Source organism: Camelina sativa, chromosome 1, assembly GCF_000633955.1.
Source record: "Camelina sativa cultivar DH55 chromosome 1, Cs, whole genome shotgun sequence".
NCBI lineage: Eukaryota > Viridiplantae > Streptophyta > Magnoliopsida > Brassicales > Brassicaceae > Camelina > Camelina sativa.
Genome location: NC_025685.1, coordinates 9,399,709 through 9,420,226, shown reverse-complemented (window position 1 = coordinate 9,420,226; position 20,518 = coordinate 9,399,709). Strand labels below are relative to the sequence as shown.

At 39.9% G+C, this 20,518-nt stretch overlaps 2 protein-coding genes and 1 long non-coding RNA gene across 5 annotated transcripts; 1 reads left to right on the top strand and 2 right to left on the bottom strand.

The window, feature by feature from the left end:
* Positions 70-3,440, bottom strand: LOC104785262 (PHD finger protein At3g20280-like). 2 transcript variants are annotated; one of them, XM_010510450.2, is made up of 5 exons: positions 3,362-3,440; positions 2,822-3,262; positions 2,642-2,732; positions 2,431-2,544; positions 70-2,044 (listed from the first exon to the last, which is right to left on the bottom strand). In XM_010510450.2, the coding sequence occupies exons 2-5, from the start codon at positions 3,188-3,190 to the stop codon at positions 408-410; spliced, it is 2,211 nt and encodes a 736-aa protein (XP_010508752.1). In that variant the 5' UTR covers positions 3,191-3,262; positions 3,362-3,440; the 3' UTR covers positions 70-407. The 2 variants fall into 2 exon arrangements, with proteins under 2 accessions (XP_010508752.1, XP_010508744.1); XM_010510442.2 differs by having other exon boundaries at positions 2,822-3,434.
* On the top strand, positions 9,058-16,714 carry LOC104785240. Of its 2 annotated transcripts, none has more exons than XR_767337.2 (4): positions 9,058-9,484; positions 15,473-15,611; positions 15,927-16,027; positions 16,117-16,714. It is a non-coding gene; the product is annotated as an uncharacterized LOC104785240 (long non-coding RNA). The 2 variants fall into 2 exon arrangements; XR_767338.1 differs by lacking the exon at positions 9,058-9,484 and adding an exon at positions 14,896-14,982.
* On the bottom strand, positions 16,582-20,239 carry LOC104785252 (putative BPI/LBP family protein At3g20270). The gene is made up of 11 exons (XM_019227083.1): positions 20,130-20,239; positions 19,566-19,828; positions 19,324-19,472; positions 19,098-19,234; positions 18,860-19,014; positions 18,218-18,644; positions 17,949-18,088; positions 17,516-17,855; positions 17,177-17,425; positions 16,970-17,095; positions 16,582-16,894 (listed from the first exon to the last, which is right to left on the bottom strand). Exons 2-11 carry the CDS (start codon positions 19,820-19,822, stop codon positions 16,712-16,714), a joined length of 2,163 nt encoding a protein of 720 aa, XP_019082628.1. The 5' UTR covers positions 19,823-19,828; positions 20,130-20,239; the 3' UTR covers positions 16,582-16,711.

Below are 20,518 nucleotides of genomic sequence, written 5' to 3'. Positions count from 1 at the left end.
GCTCAACTCCAATGAAACGAATGAAATTAATACATCATATTGCAGGACCCCAATCAGTTTAAACTTGAATAAGAAAAATCATTTTATTTTCACAAGTCAAAGCTTAACCTGAATCATGAATTCATGATACTATACAGTTCGTATCTTTTTAAGGCTGCCAAAATCTTGAAGTTGATCATACAATGGTTTGGCACCGTATAGAACAAAGATGCTACAAACCAATGTTATATTAAAACCATCATCGTCATCACTTTCTTACAATTGCTTTCCCAACCAAGTTCGTCCACAGCTTCCGAGTTCTGAATGTTCCCGGTTTCACTTAAAAATAAGATATGTAGATCAGAGAAACAAAGAAGAGAGAAGACGATAGTTGCTGGTAAAGTAATCCCAGATAAAGCTAAAGAATTCTAGGTAGCATTTGCCTCCTTTGCCGAATCTAACTTAACAAACTCGGGCTCTGAAGGCTGTTCCTGATGTCTATTATCTAAATCATTTAACCCTTTGCCATCCAGTGAATCTCCTGAAACATTCTGTAGAGAATCTTGGACATTTGTTGTTCTTTTCTCGATTTGTGAATGATAGTTAGATGACACCGAAGGCGGCTGAGATGCTGTTGTCTCCGACAGGTAAGCTGCATGCGCTTGTGGCATGGATGGTTCAGCGGTGATCTTTGAATCCTGATCTGACAAAATTGCCTCTAAAGATTCTGTTGTGTGGTTCTCGCAAGTTTCAGAAGCAAATTTCTCCCTAGCATTCAGAGTGTCTATATGAGATGTAGACTCTGATGGTTTCTCACACTCAGCAACATTTTCCAGAGGAGCTTGTGGTTCATATACAACATTTCTCATAAGAGCTGCATCGTCAGTTGCTTTTGCATCCTCACAATGTGACAATGCCGGTTGAGAATTGCTGCTGGAAGTAACAGTCAATGTATGAACTTGGGTGGTAAGGTCAGCTTTCGATACAGAATGGTCAGCAGTCTCAGATGCGGCTGAGCTGCTGTCACCATTTTTGGTAACGGTCGGGGCTCGGGCGACAAAGCTAGAAGTTATTGGTGCACTCGGGCTAGCACTTGAGGTTGCATTCACAGGAACTTGTTTACAGACACGCAATGAAGAAGTGCTGCTCATAGTGCCAACTGATGTCAAAGGTTTTGATATGGGACCATTGTTTATCACAGAACTTGAACATGCACTTGCTGTAAGCTTTGGAGTCTCAGTACGTGATACCAGTGCTGGAGAATCGGCTCCAGAGATAACACTTTCCCTACACCTTTGTGATCCAATGTTAGTAATCTTTGCTGCGCTTGCAGTTGTATTTGCATTTACAGTAGCAGTCCCAAAATGCGATGTAGTTGCTGCTCCAGAAACAAAGCCAGGGGAATTTTGTACTCTGGGAGTCGTAGTTACAATTGGTTTCTGTTGATTAACCTTTATATCCATCGATCCAATTTTCTTTGCTGAGGATGATTGAACTCCGGCTGTACTAGAGGGCACTTTTGCTGCAGTAGTAGTTACGGCACGAATTGTACGACCATATGTAGGAGGAAATGGCTTCCCATTGAATGCTTGCACACATCTTGAGCAATGCCATTCAGATTTTGGTACCCCTTTGATATTGTTTCCTGGCAGACATTTCAAGTGGTATGCTTTTTCACAGGCATCACAAATCAGTAGAGTGTCCATTTCTTTGATGGTAACATCACGCATCTGGCATGGCATTGCCCTGCTCATATACTCTCTTGAAGGTGGATTCCACAGAGAATACTGTTTAATCCGTGGTTGTAGAACTTTTTGGATAACCTTGGCGATTTCAATATGGTTGTTTCCAGACGAAGAAGTCTGACCATAATGCATCTTCTGCAGATTTGTTCCTGGGAATGTACCGTGCGGAGTTTGAGACATGAATGGCCTAAAGCTCGGATCTGATACCCTGACAGAATTTTGAATAGGAACCTTCTTATCTGGAGCTCCAGTGCTGAAAGATATGGTGGATTGAGATTGGGCAGACCAGGGTGCCGCATAATAGTTTGTGGAAGAAATTGCTGAAACAGAGATAAACAAGTGGTATATGAAACAAACTCAAAATCGAAAAAGAAAATGCTGATAAAAAAAGGCTAAAATTTATCATCTCTCACGACCAGTAATCTTTGCAAAATTTAAGCAAGAAAATGACAGCATTCACAAAAAGCATAATTATTTCTAGCTTGTAACTCAGCTGCAAGCCTAAAAACCTAGTGATTGTTCAATGTCTGTATTTGGCTGACAACCTTTACCAAGTTTATAAGTCCTATTGTATAAAGCAGTAGCAACCCAACTAGAATACCCTAGCCGCAAGAAAAGAGTTATATTTTCCAAATCAAAGGTTCAAAGTATCTTATCACTACAACTACATCTAGACAAAAATCAAAGGGGGATATGAGGGACTTACGAGTCCCTTGAGAAGCACCGTTAATTGTCATCTGAGGTCTCTCCATTTTCAAGTGGCTTCCACTTGTATTAACATTACTATTAGGCCACTGATGTGCCACAGAAGCTTTACTCGCTGCAGAAACAACAAAGGGTAAAGAAACAGTCACAACGCCTGTAGACAGAGGTTAGATGGTTTGTAAAAAAAATGCAGAGAGTATGATTAGCCGTACCAAGACCTGGAGACGCAACACTACCGTTTGCCTGTGACAATGCAGCTCCAGTAGATACAGTAGAGGAAGGATACCTTTTTACTTCTTCCATCTGGACAAAATCACCACAAAGAATATTGCATCTCTAAACAAAACTAAACCCAATTGAAATGAGCAATTTCAAAGAGATAAAGGCATTACCTTTCTTTTACCAAGGGATAGCTTCTCGGAGATAGTCAGCTTAGGTGCTCGGAACCCTAATCTCTGGTCTTGAAGCTTAGCATTCAAACCCAAATCTTCAATAACAGCTTTAACATCATCCTTACAGAGGATATCGTCAGGGGTAAACTCCTGACACAATCCAGCTAATTTCGACCTAGCTTCATCCATAAGCTCGAGTTCCAAATCCGTCGGAGAATCCCCAACTCGCATACTCCCTAACGCCGACAAAACCAAAACAATCTCGGCGACTCTGTTCATATCCTGAGAAAAACGTTGCCTTTTCGCAGGCGGTTCCAATTCGTTTTCTTCGATCATCGGAGTCGGTAAGACAGATTCAAGATCCCCCATCGGAAAAGATTTACACACTAACTAGCCGCTACATACATCCACGGTGAGAAAACCTGAGAGAGGAGAGAAACCCTAGAAGAAGAAGGGAAGGAGGGAGATCTCCATTGTTTCAAATTTTTGAAAAGGAAAAAAAAAATGAATTAAAAATCAAAACTTTGATTTATAACGAACCCAAAGTTACACGAAGCTGAAGACGAAGGAAAGATAGAGAGAGATTGATGAGAGAGACGAAGATCTTTTTGACTTTTTTTCCCAAGCTTTAGAGAGAGAGTAGAGAGATATATAATATAAAAACACTTTTTTTTTTAATTCTTCTTCTGATGTGAAGTTGGGCCAATATTTAAGAGGCCTGAGTTATCCAAACAAAAACCCAAAACAACTCTTCACTGGCGTCTCTCTTAGTTCACGTCCCAAACAAAAAAATCAACAAAATATTTTCAGTCCAGTGGTTAAACAAAATATGGTTCTCTCCCTGGGTGGACGGTTCGAATCTCCATTTTGATTATTAAGAAAAAAAAATACAAAACGACATCATTTTGCAATCTGTGAACATTGACTTAATTATTTCATCAGTTGACTAAGTTAACGATTTAATTGTGAAATCAAGCTATTTAAGTTCAGAATTTTTGTGACATTTTTCCATAAAAACATTTGGTAAAATGTAGACTAGATGGAAAACATTTGTGTCAAGTCTATAAATAAATATGAGTGTATGTGTATTTTAGTGCAAAATCATTGATAAACTGATGATAACTACCGCTTTGACTCTAAAGAGAGGGATAGCTTTTTCTTTTATTCTTATATAATTTTTTATGATCTATATTATAGTTGATTAAGTTTCTTTGATTTTTAATATAGATGATGTTAGTGTTATATATATATATACTAGACAAGGGTCCGCACATCATGCGGGTTTAAAAATTGTTTAAGAAAATAAATCATAAACCTTAAACAATTTTTTGAAAATATATAAAGAAATTTTATTTCCTAAAGTAAATATATAAATAATTTAAGTTAGAGAATATTTGTATTTACCTTTGTATATTTATTTATATTTATATATTTTTAAATTATTATAACAATTATTACAATAATCTAAAGCTAAATTATATCCCACTAAAACTTTTGCCAAATACTCATCATTACAAATATTATTATTGTTCAATTTCAAAAATGTTTCACAACTTATTCACAACATATTTTACATGCAACAAATTCATCAAAGCAACATCTAATAAGTAACCACATATAATTTTACTATATGTTTTACCATTAAAAATATGTTCTTATACCAAAAATTGTTTTATTGTTAAAGTATGCTCTTTATCACCACATATAAAATGTCTTCTAAAAAAATTAAACAAATTTTATGTTGCATTACTTTCATTTTAGCATACTTATAGTTCTTTTAATTACTAAAATTGTTTTGTGACATAATTTTTAATTTTATTAACTATGAAGGTTTTTTTACTCCAAAGATATTTTGGATGAACAACTGGTGAACATTATCTACTCGATTACAATGATTTTATGACTAACCCAATAAAAATTGAGAAATTGAAAGAAAGTAAATATAATATAATAAAAATCATAAATCCGGTTTGAAACCAATTTTAAAATGGTCTACCGTTCCAACTTCCCAAATTTGAAACCGCTTCTCAATTACTCGATCAAGCAGCTCTTGTTTCACCGGAATCATCAACATTATTCAGAAAAGACAACTCTAAATTTTGACCAGTTGCATCAACCACCGACTTATCTTCCAAACTTATAATGCTACTAACTGTATAATCACTTTTGGAACCTCCATCAGTGTTCCATCCTCGATTAAATTAACGGGCATTATATACTTCGATTTCATTTTATTGCTTCTGATAGATTTCATTGAAAAACCCGCACTAATCAAATACCCACCCACACAATAGATAGGCAAAATTATATCAAAAAAACAATTAAAGATCAAAGCTTTTGATATAAACATGTAATGTTATGCAGATATAATGTTATTTTCTTAATTAGCTGTCTTATTATGTTTAATGTTATTTTATTTTATTTAGATTTAATGTTATTTTCTTAATTAGCTGTTTTGAAAAATAATAATTTGTTGACATGTGTCGAAATCTCATCAGTGTACTTGACACATGTCATGACATGTTAATGGCTAATTAAAATATATAATTTTTTTAATATAATAAAAAAATTAGTTCAAACTTCAATTCAATCTTTTTTCCTGCCAATCAGTTCTTCATGCTTCGTTTTCTTTGCATGTGCCTTCACAAATCCAAATCTTTGATATGGATGGCACGAAATATATTTATCTTATTGTTTTCTTTTAAAATATAATAAAATCATAATTATCTTATGCTTTGCTTGAAAACTGTGATTTCTGATTGTTCAAAATTAACACGTGTCAGGATCTGATGAGTTTTTTTTAACTTTGATCTCTAATTGTTAAAACTAACACGTGTCACGATCTGATGAGTTACTAACTTTGAGAACTAAGGTTTATATAATAAGATTAGTGTATTGGTAATAAAAAGGTGTATTATTGAATTATGATTTTATATAAATATTTCCATAAAAAATCATAATTAAGGAAGGTAAGATATTATGGTTAACATTATTGAGTTTTATTACAAATAATTAATCCGAATTTTAATATTTATTCAAATGACAAATGATTAATTATGAACAACTTACAAATAAAAGGTTTAAACACAAAATGTACTTAACAAATGTTAATATAGATACTAAGATCATAATATGCAGATCGATCTTGTTTTAATTCAAATTATATAAATCATTGGAATGTAAAATTATGTTTATCAAATGATTAAAAATAGAATACTAGGTAATAAATAGTTAGAAAATAAAAGTGATGTTTTTTTTCCACACTTTTGCGTATTTGCATATTCCACCTTATTCGCGTCCATATCTAAAATTGAAACGTCGGGAAGAGAGAATTTTGTTAGTTCCTGATTTCTCGGAGAATTTTGTTAATTCCTGATTTTTTGGATAATTTTTGGATTTGTTGGTTCAAGATGAAGGTTTTTTTAGAGATGTGAGAGAGATATATATATAGGGAATTTGGCTAAGAATGCCATTTTTTAAAAAAAAATTCTTAGAAATGCTAGTTTGCTTATTTCCTTGTGCAAAATGCCAGTTTCGCTTGTTTAGGGATGGGAAAATGACGAAATTATCCTTTCGTTAAAAGAGGTGAAGAGAAGACGCAGACAAATTCAAAAGAACAACATTAATAATGATGGAACGTTCATTAATGGCATAGACAGGCTGTCAATTTAATGTTTTATTGTGTTAAAGAGGAGTTAATGGTCATGGCAATGATGCCATTGTTTAGGACTAAACCTAAACATATCTGAAGAAGTGAATTGGTGAAGAGGAGGTGGAGTTGATGGTTTTCGGACAATCGGAGGTATGTATTCGCATTAAATATTGTCGTTGGCCAAAGAAGCATGTCCTCGCATTTAATCTTGGAACCTGTAGATGGAAGACATCATGTGTTGAAACATGTTTTCGATGTTTCTGCAGATGGAAGACAGCGTGTATGTTCTAGTGGGTGATGGACATGTTCATATATTGGGGTGTGGAAGTTTTTTGTCCGTCATGGGCAAATGGCAAGATTTTTTTTGTCTATCGACAGAAAGACAATGTTTGTAGGGGTGAAGGCCAAGATAAGAGAGTTGTTGGGTGTCAAACAAGAGGAAAGCAACATAGATTAAGCTTTTGGCACCCATGAGACACAATTGCTATCGGCATTGTTTAGAATGTAGACAATAGTAAGATAAGGTAGACAACACTATACTTCTATTGTCTATCGGCATTAGAATGTCTATCGACATTAGATTGTCTATGGACAAGTTTCATTGAATTGTCTATCGGCATATTGTAATAGAGAGATGACAACATGGTAGACTAAAAAATATTGCATTGGTTGTACATCCATAATGAAGATAGACAAAAACAACAAAATACATGTCCACCGCGTGGGATAGACATACGCGAAAAGGTAGACAAAACATCAGAAAATACAATGTCCACCTTATTGGCACCCATGAGACACAATTGCTATCAGCATTATTTAGAAAATAGACAATAGTAAGATGGGGTAGACAACACTATACTTATATTCTCTATCGGCATTAGAATGTCTATCAGCATTTGATTTTCTATGGGCAAGTTTCATTAAATTGTCTATCGGCATATTGTAATAGAGAGATGACAATAAGGTATACCAAAAAATACTGCATTGGTTGTACGTCCATAATGAAGATAGACAAAAACAACAGAAATACATGTCTACCGAAAAGTAGTGAAAACATGAGAGAGAAAAAGCTCTCGGGCTCAACTCCCAAGATTTCAAAAGTTCTCCCTCAATCCTAGATATACTCCTCTCCGGCAGACCATGGTGGTATTTCCGCTCTGCTCTTCCCACTTCTAGCCATTGCTAAGTCTATGCTCCAAATTCTGTCTAGCTTTTGCTAAGGTTCTTGTCTAATTGTTCGACAGACAACAACCATGTTAGTAAAACATTTAGTGTTTTTGTACAATAACAGACTAATGTATATTGTGTTGTTAAAAGTAGTCCATCAAAGAGTGGACATCTATCTTTGCTGTCTGATCTGGTGCACCTGGGCCACATTATTGTCAGTGAGGACCCCATCAACATTACTGCAATGACGAGATATTCAGTTGTTGGTTAAGGGATAGAAATACAGTTTTTGAATAACAATTGTCACAATAAAGAATGGATGACCAAACAAATATGAACATGTGAATGGAGGACATATAAGATAGTGGTGGACATGGTTTTGATGGACATGTACCATGCTTGTTTAGATTGGTCCACTCAAAAAGACAGAAAGAAACTACAGGGGTGGACATATCTTGGCTGTTGTAACTGGTCCACCTGATGTATGATAGGTCATGCGCTTGCATCGTCATCAGACCTGTATTAGGGACAAACATGTCAACTGTGTCTGTTGAATCTGGTCCACTAAAACGAACAAGTGACAAAATTACATTCGACATACCTTAACTGTTGAAACTGGTCCAACGGAAGCAGAACATTCCTAGTCCATGCGTCGTCATCAGATCTGCATTTGAGACCGAACCACTCACATAACAATGAATTTGATCAATCGTGGGCAGAACTGCAGAAGTTGGAGGTAGACAATAACCTTGGATATGGGTTGATGTCAATTGGAGTAGCGGCGATTTTCTATTGAAGAAGATGATAAGACGATAGAGAAGAAGAATGAAGATTTATGAGGAAAGAGATCAACTGCACTTATTTTTTATTTTATTTTTTAATTAAAAGTGCTTCTTTGGACGTTGATGGGAAAAAGGCATAAGGATACATTCTCTTTGTGGCAGGCGGGAAAAGACAAAGGGGAAAATGACATTGATGATAAATAATATTACTGTTCATAGCAGTTTCGGCTATATTCTCATATATATACCCTTATATATATAATAGACAAGGTGAAGATAAATCATTTAGCACATCATTTTTTTTACAATCAATTTAAAAATATTACCGCTGAAAATATAATATAAAAATACATTATTTTTATTTGAGCGTTTAAAAATACATTTATCGAATATTTTTTGAAAAATTGTTTAAAATCCGCACACATTAGGTTGCAGTGTATATATGTCACATCTAAATCTAAACTGGTTAACTTAAAGACCATTCTCCATTGATGGTATTTAGAAGGTTTTGGCAAAATTGCTTAACAATAAAAGAGATTGTTAACTATATGCAAAGTTGGTCCAAATTGTCAATGGTCTACCTACTCTTATAAGTCAATGTTTTGACTTTGGTTAACTAGAATTGAACCCAAGACTTCAGTAGACTTCAATCGACCTTCCTCTCGATTTCTTCTTCGTTCCTTCTTGTTTCTTCTCTTTTGCGATTTCAATCCATCACCCCGCCAACTCTCTCGTTTCTTAATCGATTTTGTTGATTCAAAGTTCTATTTCACTCGATTTTGGCTCAAGAATTCATCTGTATCACTCTCACTCTCTTTCTATTTTCCCGACTTTCTCTTCGTCTCTCTCCCTCTCTCTCTTTTGGCGAGTGTCGATGGAAGAAAGCGGAACAATTAAATTCATTCCACCGGCAGCATCGGTTCATCAAATCCGTCGCTATCATCAGCTCTGTGGTTTTAGGGTTGATCAAAGCCATCGTTATCATCAAATCCTTATGTTGATCAAATTCGACGTTATCATCAAAAATCCCTGGTTAAATGATGCATCAATCTGTTTGTGTTGGTAAGAATCTCTCTGATTTCATTTGTAGATCATGATGAATTTTAGGTTATTTGATGTGTCATAAGAAATTAGGATTCAACGAATTGGGAATTGATGATGTTAGCAAAGTTTTAGGGTTCTATTTTGTTAACTGATTGGGAATTGCTAATTGATCTGTTTTGTTGGACATGGACTGCGCCCAATATGCCACTCGCCCCAACAAGACTCATTAATTGTGATTTCGGCCCGACAAAATTGGGAGCAGGTCATTAACATTCCACAGAGGGTAATCTCGGCATTTCGCGTTGGGAACCCTAGGGAACCTTAGTTCTACACTCGCCTATAAATAACATCATACATTTATTGAGAGGGGGATTCAGACCCCAGAGAATACCCAGAGAGCAATACTTTGCGTGTAAAACCGTTATTGTCTTTTGTATAATCCCTTTCAGCTTCCGAGCTCGTCATTATTAGCTTGTTAGTTCTCATGTGAATTGACGAGCTCAATCTTGACTCGTGTTAGTGACGACCTCACGTTTTTATCGTTAATAAAAGAACCAGCTTCACTCTTTCCCCGAAAATCTTTATTTACTTAGTGTTGTGCAATCCCCAGTACAAACAATTGGCGCTCACCATGGGGCAAGAGTAGAGCGCTTCTTTTTGACGAATCAGCCGACGGTCCACATTACCACGAAGATTCAAGACTCATGACGAATTCCAGCGAAGATCTCAACAACACTTCCGAACAGCCAACGGAGCAACGATGGGGACGAAGACAAGAAATTTCCGTAAGTCCCTGATCGTGCCGACCTCCAGCGTTACCCACCTCGCGAGAAGTGGCGACCTCACGAGGAATGTCCGGACCTACAAATCCATGATCGTGCCGACCTTCGGCTCGCGCGTTGCTCATGTCGCGAGAAGAAGCGGCCTCGCGAGAAATGGCGACCTCGCCAGAAGTTGTTGAACACGCAAGTCCCCGATTGTGCCGACCTCCGGCTCCAGCGTCGCCGACCTCGAGGGAAGTGCCGACAATGGAGGAAATGCTGACCTCTTTCGCATCTCTCTGATCTCTCTCAATACAACGAAAACTACCAGATTTGCCGAGCAAATCCAGATCGCTCCCTCGATCCGTATTGTAGCGACTAACCATCTCCAATCCATAATTGCCGACCTCGCGATTGGTAGAACCAGAGAGCAGCACCGACCTCCGCTTATCGAAATCTCCATCATGCCGTGTTCCGACACCGCTCTCGTCAAACCTGCTAGTGGTTTGCGCTGACCTACGCTCGCCGCCGAGCTCAGCATCTACCTCGATTGAGGTCGACCCAAGAAAAGTGGCTTTGATCTCGTGAGTACCCTCGTCGGAACCTGCGACCGCAGATCTCAGATTCCGTGTGATTGCCGCCCACGATCAATCTCGGCTCAAAATGTCGACCTCCGATTCTGACAATTCCGACCTCATCCTCACCTATCTCAAGGTCGCTATAATCAACCATCGAACTAACACGATCATGTCGACCGACCATGGGCGATCTCACACAAAGGATGATGGACGGCGGCGGCTTAGGGTTTAGAGGGAGACCAAGCAAAAGAGAGAAGAAAGAGAAAGCATAGACACAAAAATAAAAAAAAAATAGAGGGAGAAAGTTTACCTTTTATGATGAGGAAGCAAGTGAAGAAGAAACTGCTACCACCATACTACCAGCGCTCGGCGCGCCGACCATGCAACAACGACCGAAGGCACCAGAAAACAATATTACCATTGCTCAAACGCCGGACGTGCCAATCCAACCTTTTGCTTCCGCACGTGACGAGCATCGTCAAACCCTAGCTCCAGCTATTGCCGACAACGAGTGGCGACATCGTCTACGTACTTATCCTAACGAAAATGCAACTGCAGGTCACCATCATCGAACATCTCGAAAACCAGGACAAACAGATAGCCGAACGACGCCATGCTCATAACCTGGTTGAACTCTCCAATAGTTTGGCTCGAGGATACCTCCCTAGCCCTCCTAGAACTAACCCTAAAAATTCATGACGAACTCGCCGATGTCGCGAGAGCTAGTCTTTTGAAATTCTCGAATACCTCGCGGAGACATGCTGACCTGGTGAGCAACCGATCTCGCGAGCTCGTTTCTCCTGGCGACCTGCTAGACTCTTCTCCGCTGTGGACTTGTCGAGCTCGTCTCCGTAGCTGATTAGCCAACATACAGACCTGTCGAGCATTCTGAAGCAAGATCGAGATTCTTTGCTAAAATCACGTTTAATGTTGGTAAGACTCTTACCTCTCCAATAAAAAGATGTTGTTCGCAACAGTACCAAACCGTGCAACCTCTGCTCTCACTATCGACGACAACTCCACAACCGTTATGTCGAGAGAAAGCTNTAAAAAGCAGAGCCCAGTCTTGCATTCAGCTAGCAGGCGGTCAAGTTTGAATAAGCCAAGTTCTTACTTGCACACTCTTGCCGACCTCGGGGCACCCACAGGGNCATCGACGTCATAGCCGCCAACCTCAAGCAGCTCCATTCTAGCGCCAACCACATGAGTATCAATCTCGAGAGGCTCCACCACAACTGGCTGAGCTCCAAACACGCAAGGTGTGAGCTCTAGAGAGCTAAGAAGTGGGCCGACCTCAAAACAATATCTCACGCCGATCCCGCGCATGCCGACTAGCTCATCAACACTCGATCTCCGCATCAACGAATCTAGCGCCAACTAGTTCATCAACATTTTGCATTTACCGAGTGCCGCTCTCATGCACAGTTCTTATACCTTCAAGCTCTTTACTTTCTCATCCGATCCCAATAAACATATTGGTTTCTCATCGTAAAACACACGTAAGAACCTCCACGCCGAGAGCTGACCAACTTAACATTTTCGACAGAAAAAGGCTACCGAGCGTAAACAAAATCCTCAACAGACTCTCATCAGGACTATTCAAACATGCTCACAACAAACNTCTTGCCGACCTCGGGGCACCCACAGGGTAAGCCGGACACCAGGGCCGCACCTAAAAGGTACGACGAGCTCATCTCAACTACCAACCTAAAACTTGGTATTCGAAACACGTAACAGGGTAAGCCGAGAGACGTTTCGCCCCGTAAAATACATCTCGAAACCAAGCAAAGAGCCGAGCAAGTCTCGCACTAGCTTGAGGGCGCCTGGACTAATAAGCCAAGCTCCGGCTTGTAAGTTCTTGCCAACCCTAAACACCCACAGGATAAGCCGGACATAAAAGCCGCACCTAAAGGTATGGCGAGTCTGTCTCACCTACCACTTTACTTTGGTAAAGCACAAAACCGAGTTGCATATGAAACATAAGCTCGCTCCCTCACGGCAACGTCCTCGCGCTTAACGCTCTCGCTTAACGCACTCGCGTTCAACACCTTCGCTCAACGCTCACGCTAGGCGACGTTCTCATGCTCGACGACGCTCTCATGCTCGACGACGCTCTCTCGCTCGACGACGCTCTCTCGCTCAACGCCCTCGCGTTCGACGCCCTCACACTCAACTCCCTTGCGTTCAATGCCTTCGCTCAATGCTCACGCTCGACGACGCTCTCACACTCAATACTCTCGCGCTTAATGCCCTAACGTTCGAAGCCCTCGCGCTCAACGCCCTCGCGTTCGACACCCTCGCGCTCGCCTACCTCACGCTCGATGCTCTCACACTTGACGCTCTCACGCTCGCCGCTCACTCACGCTCTCGCGCTAGCTACCCTCACGCTCGACACCCTCACGCTCAACTCCCTCGTGCTCATCGCACTCACGTTCGACGCTCTTGCGCTTGCCTCCCTTGCGTTTGCCACTCTCATTCATGGTGGCGACCTCTACTCTTGCTTTCAGTGGAGACCTACTCTCTTATTCTCGGTGGAGACCTCTACTCTCGATGGCAACATCCACTTTACTACCTGGTGCCGACCTGCATTCTCAAGTTTGGTGTCGATCTCCACTCTCCAGCTTGGCGCTGACCTCACAACCTTCTCCCGCACTATCACAAGTGCCGAACTCAAATTGACGATCANACTTCACAAGAAGACCACTAACAATAAATTTACACTCGCAAGAGTACATTTAATCACAAACAAGCTCTCTTGAACGAGTCCGTCTTAACGAGTGTCCAACTTCTAAATTGTCGCCCTGGCCAGGTGTACGATTTAAAACGCGTTCCACATGGATGNTCCGGGGCATCGCGCAGCGTTTCGCCGACCTCAGCTTCGCCTTCCTCGCGAGAACAAACCTCAGCACTCATCAATCCTTAAGGGCCGACCTCTCTTCACCTCTCGACCCCGCTCGACGACGACGATCTCACTCTCGCCGACCTCAGTCTCACTCTCGCCGACCTCAGTCTCACTCGGTGGCGACCTCAATCTCACTCGCCGACCTCAATCTCAATCTCGCTGACCTCAACTCGCCGACCTCCTCTCTTGCTCATATCGCTGATCACCTTTTTGGCTCATATTGCCGATCTCCACTTGCTAATCTCCACTTGCCGATCTCCATTTTGCTGACCATCGAGATCGACATCGTCAACAACCTCGTGAACATGAGGACTCCGAACTACAAGCCGAAGAGATCTCAACTTGCCGAATCGATCTACACCTGCTAGATCGGCATGACAGTTAACGCCGACCTCGGCCGCATCCTCGCGCCGATTCCCCTCGCTCGCAAGCTCGATCCCGCGATAACCAATTTTATTCAACAAACTCTCGGTCGAGCTGCCCGCCGAGCCCATCACCGTCGAGCTCGTAATCGCTGAGCCCATCACCACCAAGCACGTTATCGCCGAGCTCGTTATCGCCGAGCTTGTCATTGCTGAGCTCGTTATCGTCGAGCTCGTTATCGCTGCTCAAATCTTGTCCTCCACTCAAAGGCTCGGCCTCAACAAGAGATTTGCCGCCCATACACGCAGCAGCCTCGACCCGACGGTCGGCAAATCCATCTCCCTTGGCCACGCCATCCTCACAAGGATCGACTATATCCAGATCTTGCCGACTGCCGACCTCCGCCTCGCTCGCAGGACTGACCTCAAGCTTGACTTGCCGACCTCCGGACTCATCCACTCCGCCGCTCTCAAAACCGATTTCGATTGACCAATCCCTATCATCGGAACCGCTGACCTCACCAAAGTCACGCCGGCGTCCGAAATCCCTCGTGCCAAGCTCAGTCCACCGCTCTCCAGCTACCTCCGCTTGCCGACCTATCACCGCACTCAAAGTAAAGACCGCTGAACATTTGAAGGGTGTCTCTCGAAAGACGAGCCCGACATTTACAGGAGTCACTGTAGCAATTTCGGGAAACTAGAAGCAACCCAAGACGATCTGTGCCGAGCATGCATATTAACAGACAATTTAAGTACGTCCGTTGATCGCAGAAGAACTGTCGCTCTCCGGACTAAGGGGGGGACTATTGTTGGACATGGGCTGCGCCCAATATGCCACTCGCCCCAACAAGACTCATTAATTGTGATTTCGGCCCGACAAAATTGGGAGCAGGTCATTAACATTCCACAGAGGGTAATCTCGGCATTTCGCGTTGGGAACCCTAGGGAACCTTAGTTCTACACTCGCCTATAAATAACATCATACATTTATTGAGAGGGGGATTCAGACCCCAGAGAATACCCAGAGAGCAATACTTTGCGTGTAAAACCGTTATTGTCTTTTGTATAATCCCTTTCAGCTTCCGAGCTCGTCATTATTAGCTTGTTAGTTCTCATGTGAATTGACGAGCTCAATCTTGACTCGTGTTAGTGACGACCTCACGTTTTTATCGTTAATAAAAGAACCAGTTTCACTCTTTCCCCGAAAATCTTTATTTACTTAGTGTTGTGCAATCCCCAGTACAAACATGTTTGTTTGTATACTTTGCGTTGAATACTTTGTTTGACGTTCCTAACCTTGTTTTTGCTGTAGAATAAGAATCCGGATTTTTGAAAAAGTGTTTGATAAGGTTTTGTTTGAATTTGATATGTTTCTCTGTTTCTGATAAGTATTTCAATTACAGGTTAACTTACAATTTGATCCGAATGCAAGCTCAGATAAGGTACTCTCTTCTTGTGATCAGTTTTATTGAGGAGGAAAATCCCGGAAACGCTGCAGCTGCTCTTATGGCCCGTCGTGAAACTGATCAGTCTTAGGGAAAGGTTGGTTTTATATGCTTGCATATTTTCAGTTGTTCCTAAAACAACATAGTCTTGCACATGGGATAATCTCTTCAGGACCTTAACTTTTTTTTTGTTGTCTGGAACAAAGTTAGAATGTTCCTTTTTCTTAGTTGTATATGATTCAGAGAACAAAGTTAAAATAAAATATAAACTCTGGTTTCTAAATGTTGAGCTGAAATTCGATGAAGGCTAATGGTGTGCATTAGAGAATCATCAAACCTGTCACATGGTTTATTTTTTTCTGAACTTAGATATAGACCGACTCATTCTTGCTTACTTTCTTGTCTTTTGCAGGAGCATCATGTCAAAAACTTGTCATGGTTCAGTTTCAGTTGTAGTTTATAGAGATCAAGAAAACCCCGCGCTGATCACTTATCCAGACGTAACACTAAACTGTAAGAGTTGGGAATATGCATTTGGCGCTTGATTTGTTTGCACTTGATAAATCTGATTTTTGATTCTTATCTGTTTTTATGTCTGCTAGATTTGTCGTGTTTCCAAGGATTGTTTCTCTGCCCTGAAGCAGTCTCCTGATTGATCTGTCTTACTGTGTCTCTATCCCAAAAGGAGAAACATTTACTAAGCTTACTTGGGTAGGAAGAGATTACGATTTACATGGACGATGATCATTTGTTCAATCGGGTAGTTTCGGAAAAAACCGATGTCTACGGCTTTGGAATTTTCATGCAAAAGCTTCTGGCAGGAGAAGAAATATTTGAAGAGCTTTGTGGTTGGAAGAACTGGTGAGGCAAAAACAAAGTGCCAAAAATGTTGTCTGAATCCATGAGCGAGGGATGCATGGATGAGATCGTCGATCCAAAGATGCTAGTGGATAAAGTTTCAGAAGAAGAGCGTTACCGAATGGAATTTTTCCTTAACCTCTCAGAAAGATGCATCGGTCTTAGAGGGGAAGTTCCAAAAATGCTTCAAGTCGCCAAAGAACTAAAGATGTCAGAAAGATATCATTACTTAACCTCTCAGAAAGATGTCGTTACTTTTCTTTAGGCTTGGGGGTGTATCTTTGAGTCTGCATACTATACATTCATACATACAATATAAGAAGTGATACAAAAGAGTCACTAGTAGTGGTTTGTGCTAGTGCTAGTTCCGATATTGGTACCGACCAAAATGGCACTATTAGCATAAGCGATCTCTATGTCTTTTACCGTGAATTCGCTTGGAATCGGCAAGGGGAATCCTCTCTTGAGGCGTGTGTTTACGTACGGCAAGAACAAGGCTTCAAGAACCCTCGACGTAGCAGCCTAAAAAAAGCACATATCCACTTTGATACTAATCAAGTCAAATCTTTCTATCTCTAAATAATAACTAAAACTAACCTGAACATAGTTTGACTGAAACTCTCCAATTTTACTCCACGTCATTGTTGCATTGAAATCATTTAATCTGAGGCTACCGGTTAGGTTTTCATTGACTATTTCTGCAGAACACGCAACATTCATAACCTGCAAAACAAGAATCAATGATTAGGGATCACAACTTAAGTTGAATTGTTCAGTGTAGGGGACTAATAGTATTAAGCATACCGATGATATGCGTGCTACGGATAGGACTTTTCCAGAGTCTTGAACATCAATCGCTATGTCTAGCTGAATCGTCGCATCAATTCCATTCTCTGTGATATTAACAGCAGGAGGAGATGTTACTGACATGTTAAGCATCATTTTCTCATCTGGATAATGTTTGTACAGCTCTGGAAGGATGAGTTTCCAGTCAGACGTGCTTAGAATCGACCCGTTCTTTGTTTCCCCAATAACTAAATGCATCACCTTAGCCTGCATCAAAACCAACTTACAAAGTTTTTTTGTTCCATCATGCTCATCATCAATATCAATCCATAGACCTATCAAGATTTGAGAACTTACATTGAAGTAGACAAGTGTTGCGGAATTGAAAACTTCTTCTTCTATTGAAATTGTCACCATTTTGTTAACCTCACGAAAGAAGGAAGAAGAAGGAGATCCTGAAACTTTGACACCATCACCCTTTGGCATGAATAAACCACTAATAGCAACTTCAACCGACGAATTTCCTAATACAGGGTTTCCTGTAAAAGTGAGATTGACTGCAGCAGAGTCATCAATCTTTCTCTCCTTTGGAAGTGATTGTAAGAAAGAATCAAGCTCCTTCATCTTCTCCAATATTTTCTTAGAGACAGTGTTCTCAACAGTAGATATGATCGTCTTTTCAAATGCATCAACCACCCTGCAAAAGTAAAAATTCATCATTTATCTTTACAAAATCTTGATTACAAAGAAACAAGAAAAAAACTGAAAGTGAGATTCCACTTAACAATACCCTTGATACAGCCAAGAAGCACCACCGTTGATATGAATATCAATGTTTTCCACTGTACAATCACTTTCCCGAGAGGCAACCTTTAGACCTCCATTATCATCAAGCAGAGTGACAGTGGTTTTCACATCTATTCCTTTAACCTTTATCATCACAATCATTCACATGTTAATGAGATGAACACAACCAACAAGACCCAATTTGGGGTTTCGATAATTTTCAGAACATAAACCAAAAGCACATGACTTTTTCTTCTTTCCAAGAATCTTTACCTTAACAAAAGCATCTCCATGATCAGAAATCTCAAAGAAGGAAGCTCTATAAGTATAAGACCAGTCCATACTCAAATTTGCTGTCGCGCCTGAAACACTCAAAAAGATTCCATCTTTGCCAGTCTCGATCTTGGAAGAATGGACATCAACTGAATCAATCTGAATATTCGATAGACCCATTCGTACTTTCCCGATCAGAGGGATTCTAACCTTCTTCTCGATATCTGGTAGCTGAAGCGGAACCGTCGTAGAGATCACTCTGTTTATGAGAAAATCTTTCGCAAATTCAAGACCCGTTTTTGAGACGAGTATTGAGATGTGTCCTCCATCGTTGGATTGCGTCAAGGTCGATGACACTGAGATGCAGAGAACGAGTATCAGCAACACTTTCGTGAGAACCATTTCGAAGAAGAAGAAGAGTGGATAACTGAACTTAGCAAAGTAACGAAGAAGTTAAAATAGTCAACAAAGGGTTTGACTTTTGGTTTTAGAAGACTAATAACAACGAATGTTACATGTCCAAGAATCTGAATTTTAGACGTCTTTCTTTCTTACAAAGATGCAGACTTTGAATGTCTTGTCTTATGTACATACAAGTAGTGGAACACTTTACAGAGTTGCTAAGTTTGTTAATAGCCAAACCAAATATAAGGTACGGTTTGAAACTTCTTCTTGGCAATTCCTATAAGGTCGCAGTACTCTGGATGATCAAGCAAGTCGCGGAAGTCCACAAACAGTTTCTCAAACACCTTCCACTGCATCTTGATCGGTCTTGAATATGGATATGGAAGAAAGCCCTGTGCATTTTTATTAGAGATGTTAGTATTCTACAAATAAAAATGGATTTATGTTAAGACTTTGAAGGTAGCCCTGCCCTTACATCATATTCTTGTGCGATTGATTTTAGCACGATGAATGTATGTTTCGTGTCCTCTAAATTGTCGAGAAGAGCCAGCCAGATCTTTGTCGTAAGCTCATCAGCTTCTTCTTTCGATTTTCCAGAGACAATCAATTGGTCTGCGCTACCAAAAATGTCATTAACAAATGAACATATGAGATTTATTAAGCAGAGTCGGTTGTATAACCAAACAAGCAGCTCATATTACCGATGAGGGTTCCGTGCAAGATGCCTGAAGCAGGAGTAGTGGAAAGTTGAAGCTGGTCTTTCAAGAACAAGTAAATATGTCCAAGCATCTCATCTATGTCTGTCTCCACACCTAATATGTTTCTACTGATGTATAAAGCCACATATCTCCTGCAGCTCAAAACAAGGCTATTAAGTTTCTTGAATCTAACTATAGATATTCTATAAATATTCAGCTAGCATTTTCATAGGGTATGAAGTCACCGTTTGCTTAATCCTTGCCGGATTGGTCCAGTCCATCTCTTAGTTTTGCTAGCAAGAGGATACAAACGATTAAGAGCAGCCTGCCATAAGCATTCTCCGCGGAATAAATTCGCCCACTGTTTTCTAACACATGATATTTGATCCCACTTTGTTATTGGAACTCGTATAAATATCTCTATCAAGAGATCCTCTGAAAGCTTTCCGAATGGACTCTCATCTTTAATTGTCGGCTCAGTGTCATCTTTGTTACCGTTCATACTATCCTGCAACATATGTTTACTACATATAGGGGTACGTTTTTTTGAGAAAATAAAACACCAAAACAAAAAAAAAATTGAAAAGGAGACACTAACCCATAAAAACATCATCAGTGTCACCAAATATTCCATCGAAATCAAACAGAACATTATTGATTAAAAAGCAAAGGACAAAGGCAAAACAACCCAAATAAAAACCTTTAGTTCAGTTCTAAGCAAAAAGCAATTAATTTTGATTTGAAGTCATAAAAGAAACTCAACAACAAAGGTCCCTCTGTCAAGAAAACCCATAAAAGAAAAAAGATACCTCTCTTGTAGAACTAGAGAAGTCAAACTTGTCTCTCACATGTAGAAAATAAAACGGCCTAAAGATGATGATAACACAGGTACAAGATGGGTGAAAGAAGATCCAATCGGCCAAATGATCCCATGACCACATATGCTCTCTAATTCGGTTTAATCCAATCCCAGTCAAACCGAACCTTTAACCAAAGTAGATTTTGAAAAACCAAACCAATGTAATGTAAGCAAAGTCAAGACATTTTTTTTTAAATGAGTTAAATCATAGTAGTACATTTTATTTTTAAAAATACACATACTGATATAGTACTTTTAATTTTAACCCATATTAATTCAATATTGCAAATATACCAAAAAAAAAAAACTGTAAAATATATATTAAAAACAAAGAAACTC

Bases quoted from the DNA above. Each gene is read 5' to 3' on its own strand.
- LOC104785252 (XM_019227083.1), bottom strand. From the start codon at position 19,822: ATGAACGGTAACAAAGATGACACTGAGCCGACAATTAAAGATGAGAGT. The intron at 19,473-19,565 runs GTGACTTCATAC...TTTGAGCTGCAG, and splicing joins CGGCAAGGATTAAGCAAACG to GAGATATGTGGCTTTATACA. The intron at 19,235-19,323 runs GTAATATGAGCT...TTGGTAGCGCAG, and splicing joins CTTGCACGGAACCCTCATCG to ACCAATTGATTGTCTCTGGA.
- LOC104785262 (XM_010510450.2), bottom strand. From the start codon at position 3,190: ATGGGGGATCTTGAATCTGTCTTACCGACTCCGATGATCGAAGAAAAC. The intron at 2,545-2,641 runs GTACGGCTAATC...TTGTTTCTGCAG, and splicing joins TGTTGCGTCTCCAGGTCTTG to CGAGTAAAGCTTCTGTGGCA. The intron at 2,045-2,430 runs GTAAGTCCCTCA...TCTCTGTTTCAG, and splicing joins CGGTGCTTCTCAAGGGACTC to CAATTTCTTCCACAAACTAT.